We start from the raw sequence: 6,682 nt of genomic DNA, 5'->3' as shown, positions 1-6,682 counted from the left end.
CACGCCCGATGTCAGCTGGGATCGGCTCCAGCGGCCCCGCGACCCCGACAGGGACAAGCTGTTGAAGATGAATGAATGAATGAATGATAAAATCAAATTTCCCCGGTGCGGGACGAATAAAGGAATTCTTCTTCTTCTTCTTCTTCTTCTTCTTCTTCTTCTTCTTCTTCTTCTTCTTCTTCTTCTTCTTCTTCTTCTTCTCACTTCTGTAGAAACATGACGAGTGTGACCGGTCCAACATGGCGGCCGCATGTCTTTTTCCCAGCAGCCACCGCGGCGCCTGCTCTTTAGTGCTTCTACATCCGCACCCGTTCAACCCACACGACTCAGACTCCAAACCAATGGCGGACGAAGCGGAGCAGGTTTGTGCAGCCGCGTCAAAATATGCGGTTATTCTCTAACATAGCGTGAATGTAACGACCCTTAAAGCATGACGGTGTAGTGTTTTATCCCTGTGCCTGTTTGAGGGTGATTAATATGTCCCTTTATTCTGGTTTTGCTTTGTTAACAGCGCGGAGAGGCCTGTCAAACATGCTAGCTAAGGTAGCATTGTTAGCATTGTTAGCATGTAATGCTACCGTCAAAATGAGAAAACCTGTTTGAGAGACTCTCCGGTGCTATTTTATATATTTTACCAGTTCAAAGCTAAAACCACTAAATGCAAGATAGCACACAGCCATCATTATTGACTATTAATCTTGTTTTATTGGTTGTGTTTAGATAACAACTAAATACTAGTTTGATTGGTTGTGTTATAATCTATAAGAGCGCAATACAATCTCATTTAATTTACTTTTCTCCACAGTTTCATCAATTTTCAGTCTCTCCTCCAAATGTTAGTACTTATGTAGAGGTGGAAGAAGCCTTTAAGAGCTTTTAAAATAAGAAATAACCTTAGCACTCTGTAGAAATACTCTGTTATGTACAAGGCCTGCATTCAAAATGTTACTAAAGTAAAATTCAAAATCAAAAGCAGTACTTAAAGTATAAAAAGTAAAAGTATCCATATTGCAGAATGGTCTGTTTCAGAGTATTATAGTATTGGATTTGTGTAAATATCACTTTAAGGTGGTGCTAATTTGAATTACTTTATACATACATATACAAGTTACAGTAAAGCACAGTAAGTGTAGCAGCAGTAAGTTACAGTACCCTAAAATAAAGCGATGTAGTGGTGCTGATGTGTAGCTTTATTACACTATTTCCTACTTGTTCATATTCTTTATGTATCAATATTTGGAATATGTAAAGTAAATAAGAACAAAGTACAATATTAACTTAAGAAAGTAGTGGAATAGAAGTATAAAGTAGCAGAAAACGGTATTACTCAAGCAAAGTACTAATACCTCAAAGTTGTACTTGAATAAATGCACTTAATTACCTTCCACCACTGTGGTTATGTATGATTTACTTCTCCTTAATTTCAGCTGCATAGTGTTTCATAGCAGGTTCTTAACTCAGTAGAAATGAGTTGCACCGCTGTTCTCCAACAGATCTTTACTCCCCAAAGCTTTTTGACCGTTTAATGCAAGATAGTGTTGATGAACAAGCTCTGAGGGCGCACTCACACTGTCCGTCCGTCCCGTGCCCCGTGCTTTAGGGTACTTGTCCCCCCCTCCAGGCCTGTTTGTACTCACACTACCTGGGCCTCGCTCAAATGCTTCTTGCCTGTCCATACGTCATCACGTCGTAACACGTCACATGCATTGATGACGTCATCACGATGCATGCTTTGTTTCCAAATCTTTCCATGGACCTCAGAGTTTTTGTGCATCTTGTCGACTGTTTTTGAATCTTTTCATCGATCAAATCTGCAGTAAACACTCCACCTCCGCATCACACCAACGTGAACCTTTCATCGCCATTGTTTTAAATGTCCGCACATGGTCCCTCCTTCTTTTTTCTACGTCCCAACAGGCGCACACAAAATGACTTCAGAGCCGCCGTAGGCCTCGTGCTCGTACACATGTGCACGCTCAAGCTCGCACATGTTCAAACACGCTTTACAAAAGCCCACCTCTCCCCAAAGGGCCGTGAGTGGTTGCACTCACACTGGTCAAACGAACTAGACTTTAGCCGTAAAACCTGTTTGGGCACGTAACGGAAGGACAGTGAGTGCGCCCTGAGTTGTCTTCACCTTGCTGTGCACACACTTATCCCCTCTGGTATCTGTTTGCTCCTCTCATCTCATCCTGCAGCTTCTGACTGTCAGGCTTTTCTTTTCATGGACATAGTGGATGTGTGTTGATGGCTGAATTTACTCTTTGAATATGTGTAACAGCTTAACTATGCATCAAACATTTCACCAGCTGGGCCCCCAGTTTGTAACCTGACTTTCACCACATTAATTTCGTTCCACCTTGCTTCACATTGGATAAACCACTTATCCGCCATCTTTATTGATGTGCTACTTCAACCACTCACATCTAAACCAACTTTTGACGCTGATGGAAGCACCGCAGGGAAAAGCCAAACCCAGCCGGGAGAAGGTCGAAAAACATTGTTTCCACCAACTAAAACCTTCACAGCCGTTCTCTGGTGTTCTTTTAAAGAAGAAATATTTTAGTTTAGTAGAGTTTTTGTGCGTTTTGTCGACTGTTTTTGAATCTTTTCATCGACCAAATCTGCAGTAAACACTCCACCTCCGCATCACACCAACGTGAACCTTTCGCCGCCATTGTTGTTGTTGTTGTTGTTAAATGTCCGCGCATGGTCCCTCCTTCTATTTTCTATGTCCCAACAGGCGCACATAAATGACGTCAGAACCGCCGTAGGCCTCGTGCTCGTACATGTGCAAACGCGCTTTACAAAAGCCCACCTCTCTCAGACGGGCCGTGGACGGCCAGCTGGCCGCAGTTATGCACGGAGCTGTTGCACTCACACTGGTCAAACGCACTAGGCTTGACCCGAAAAACCTGTTTTGGCCCGGTGCGGAAGGACAGTGTGAGTGCGCCCATATTCTCCCTTAAGTTAATGTATACTGGGGTTAACTTCCTTACGGAGTTATGGAAGCAGCAGTCGACTGAAATTGCGTTGCTTTTTGTCTCTTAAGTTGTTGAATTCGTTGTCTGTCATGGGCCTAACTTGTATCCTTTATGTGTGCTGCAGCAACCAATCACCAACACAGTTGAGGAGCCACTCGATCTGATCAGACTCAGTCTAGATGAGAGGATCTACGTCAAGATGAGGAATGACCGAGAGCTCCGTGGTCGACTGCATGTAAGATACACACAGCCAGTATGTGCTTATACTGTCAAACCCTTTTCTGTGCACTTCTCCCAGTTTATATTTGTGGCTGTTCTCTGCAGGCCTACGATCAGCACATGAACATGGTCCTGGGTGAGGTGGAGGAGACGGTGACGACGGTGGAGATTGACGAGGAGACTTATGAAGAACTCTATAAGGTATTATATTCATTTTTACCTGTTACAGCCTCATTTCTTACAGCTGAACTAGTTGTGGTGTTTTTGGTTCCTAAACTAGTCTGGACACACTGGGCTTTCCTGAAACGATAGAATAATGCTGCTTTATGGTTTTATTCTATATCAGCAGCATCAAACCACTTCCAAAGTAGCTTTTTAAATACAGATTGTGATACAAAATACTATATGTTTGTATCGCACTATTGACAGAAGCCATGAATTCTGGCACGTGTAAAAAAGGCTTTTTTCAAGATCTTAAAGGACAAGATTGGCACAAAATTACCATGGTAATATATATACAGATCAAAAGTACTGTAAAAATGTGTAAAGAACAGATTGTCTATAGTTGAGTTTAAATCACAAAGAGGGGGTGACAGACTATTAGGGGTGCATTGTAAAGTTAAATGACCACAGGGTGGAATGATTTCCTGTGGTGCATCTGGGTGCAAGGAGTCTTCTGCTGAAGGTGCTCCTCTGCTGGGCCAGTGTGTCGTAGAGAGGTTGGGAGACATTGTCCAGGATAGACTGTAGCCTGGACAGCATCCTCCTCTCTGCCATGGTCGTCAGGGTGTGCAGCTCCTCCCCACGACATCACCGGTCCTCCTGATCAGTTTGTTCAGTCTGTTGGTGTCTGCGACCTTCAGCCCACTGCCCCAGCATGTGACAGTGAAGAAGATCGCACTGGCCACAACAGACTTACCTACTCTGTAAAGTGTCCTGAGATAACTTTTATTATGATTTGGCACTGTAAATAAAATTGAATTGAACAGACTCAGCATCATTCAGCAGATGTTAAAGGACCTCAGCCTCCTCAGGAAGAAGAGTCGACTTTGGCCCTTTTTGTAGACGGCCTCTGTGTTTCTAGTCCAATTCAGTACACCCCCAGGTACTTATACTCCTCTACAGAGTCCACAGGGACCCCCTGGATGGAGACAGGGGTCACAGGTGTTTTCACCCTCCTCAGATCCACTATGAGCTCCTTTATGTTAGTCACATTGAGCTGCAGATGATTCAGCTCACTCCAAGTGATGAAGTTGCCCACAACAGTCCTGTATTCACCTTCATCCCCGTTTCCAATGCAGCCAACTATTGCTGAGTCATCAGAAAACTTCTGAAGGTGGCAGGACTCAGGGCAAAATGTCTAAAAAGCTAAATATTGTACTGGTTTACGGCTTTTAAAATCATGTTCATAGTACTGCTATCTTTGTAATTCATGTATAGCTAAAGTAAAGCGTGTTTTTTTCTGTTCTTTTAGTCAACCAAGAGGAACATCCCCATGCTGTTTGTCCGAGGCGACGGTGTTGTCCTTGTTGCTCCGCCCCTCAGGGTAGGCTAACCCTGACCACTTGCGTGTGAAGGAGCATTCGTGGGCATCAGAAGTTTCTTGTACTGAGGGAGAGGGTGATGCTGCAACTGGTTAGGTTCAAAAACATCTTCAGACCCCTTTTGTCAACACCGTCCCCTCCTCAACATCCAGGACTTGAAGGTCACAGATTACACAATTCCCAATTTCCTTTTGTGGGGCTGCAAGGATATAAAACATGTTGTGACTGAAGGAAATGAAGACAAAACACTTCTGTTCTAGAGAAAGAAGGATGTTCTTTTGTTTTTCTTTGGCCAAATTATTATTAAATTGATGTTGGGATCAAGGGGGGTTTCACATCACTATTCAGAGTTTGATTTTTCAGGTTATTTCATTTTTTTATTTTGCTCAGTGAGAAAATCCCCACCAGGAACATGTGATCTTGCGTTTAGTCTCCTCAAATGACTTATTCTTATTCGCAGTCTCAACAACGACCAGACCAAGTTACAAATGTTTCATTATGATTTTAAATAGCGGGACTGTTTCAAACGTGTGTCCGTAAAGTTGTTTTGGTCTGATTTGTCGAGTGAATTTAAAACTATACCAGGCGACAGACAGCAAAAGGGGATGAAACATGGTTCTTGCAGTTACTCCAAACCCCACGATCTGTGAATATTGGACTTCACTCGGACAGTGTTTGGTAATTTCTTTTCTTTTTATATATATTTTTGTAGCGTTTGTGAAACTTGAGACGTCACGCTCGGATGTGTAAATGTAAACATTTGCTTCCTTTTTGTTTTTTGGTATCAATAAAAAAGTTGATTTGGAAAAAAAAACTGTTTGTTGTCTTTCACTTAAGGATATTAATTTGAGCTTTAATTATCGTTAACTAAGTCTATCGATCCTAAAATCAACAGGCAACTTCCCTTCTTTCTTTTTTTAAAGAAAAGCAAAGAAGTGTTGTACTTAAATCCTATTTTAGTTTAGATTGTATTCACACAGTAAACAATGCCGTGCTCATTATCAAGATTATTAATCATTATAACAGAACTGCCCTTTAATTGACTGACACCGAAAATCTGAGCCTAACGTCGGCCCCCCAACTTTTTTTTTTTTCTATCACAATGTACCCTTTGTACACTATTGTATGAAATGTTCAGCGCCCCAGGCCCGTTTATACTCACACTGCCTGGGCTTCGCGCAAATGCTTCTTGCCGCCTATTCAGTTTAATCTAGGATTCTAGTTCAGCACTAAATAAGATTAAATGCATTAATGACAAATAAAGTCTCATTAAAACCCTCTCTCTGGTTTAACATTACAATGTAGAGATTTCTGAGACAATACCGAATATGTCAATTCATTATTTACCTTATTAATTAAATAACTTTTACTAAACAATATGCTGAGCAACTATTAGAGAAAAAACTCACCTGTTTCTATTTGTTTCTTAGGGCGCCCTCCCACTGTCGGTCCGTCCCGTGCTTTAGGGTCCTTGTCCCCCCCTACAGGCCCGTTTGTACTCACACTACCTGGGCCTCGGCAAATGCTTCTTGCTGCCTATACGTCATCACGTCCTTCTATTTTCTATGTCCGAACAGGCGCACATAAATGACGTCAGAACCGCCGTAGTGTCCAGGGGAGGGTGTCAAGAGTGGGGAGGGGGATGGTCAGAGGGGTCAGGAGTTGAGGAGCTGGACAGCCCTGGGGATGAAGGTTGCTCTTCTCCTCTGTGTCCTGCAGCAGGGACAGCGAAGACGGCGTCCTGAGGGGAGCCACTCAAACGCCGCGAAGAGAGCGTGAGAGGGGTCCTGCATGATCCGACCAGCTAACCTGAGTGTCTGCTGCTCGTGGACGGGCTGTGGACGACTAGCTGCCCGCAGTTATGCGCAGAGCGGTTGCACTCACACTGGTCAAACGCACTAGGCTTGACCCGAAAAACCTGTTTTGGCCCGGTGC

At 43.3% G+C, this 6,682-nt stretch overlaps 1 protein-coding gene across 1 annotated transcript; it reads left to right on the top strand.

The window, feature by feature from the left end:
• The first annotated feature begins 331 nt into the window (after positions 1 to 331).
• On the top strand, positions 332 to 5,550 carry lsm3 (LSM3 homolog, U6 small nuclear RNA and mRNA degradation associated). Its single transcript, XM_083939491.1, has 4 exons — positions 332 to 362; positions 3,109 to 3,219; positions 3,309 to 3,404; positions 4,678 to 5,550. Exons 1-4 carry the CDS (start codon positions 342 to 344, stop codon positions 4,756 to 4,758), a joined length of 309 nt encoding a protein of 102 aa, XP_083795617.1. The 5' UTR covers positions 332 to 341; the 3' UTR covers positions 4,759 to 5,550.
• Positions 5,551 to 6,682: the final 1,132 nt, after the last annotated feature.

Source organism: Echiichthys vipera (genome assembly GCF_963691815.1).
Source record: "Echiichthys vipera genome assembly, chromosome: X".
Lineage (NCBI taxonomy): Eukaryota > Metazoa > Chordata > Actinopteri > Perciformes > Trachinidae > Echiichthys > Echiichthys vipera.
The sequence above is the reverse complement of the archived record's forward strand: the minus strand, read 5'-3'. Positions and strand labels throughout refer to the sequence as shown.

Coding starts and splice junctions, on each gene's coding strand:
- lsm3 (XM_083939491.1), top strand. CDS start 342: ATGGCGGACGAAGCGGAGCAG. Junction 363..3,108: donor TGGCGGACGAAGCGGAGCAG/GTTTGTGCAGCC, acceptor TGTGTGCTGCAG/CAACCAATCACCAACACAGT. Junction 3,405..4,677: donor CTTATGAAGAACTCTATAAG/GTATTATATTCA, acceptor CTGTTCTTTTAG/TCAACCAAGAGGAACATCCC.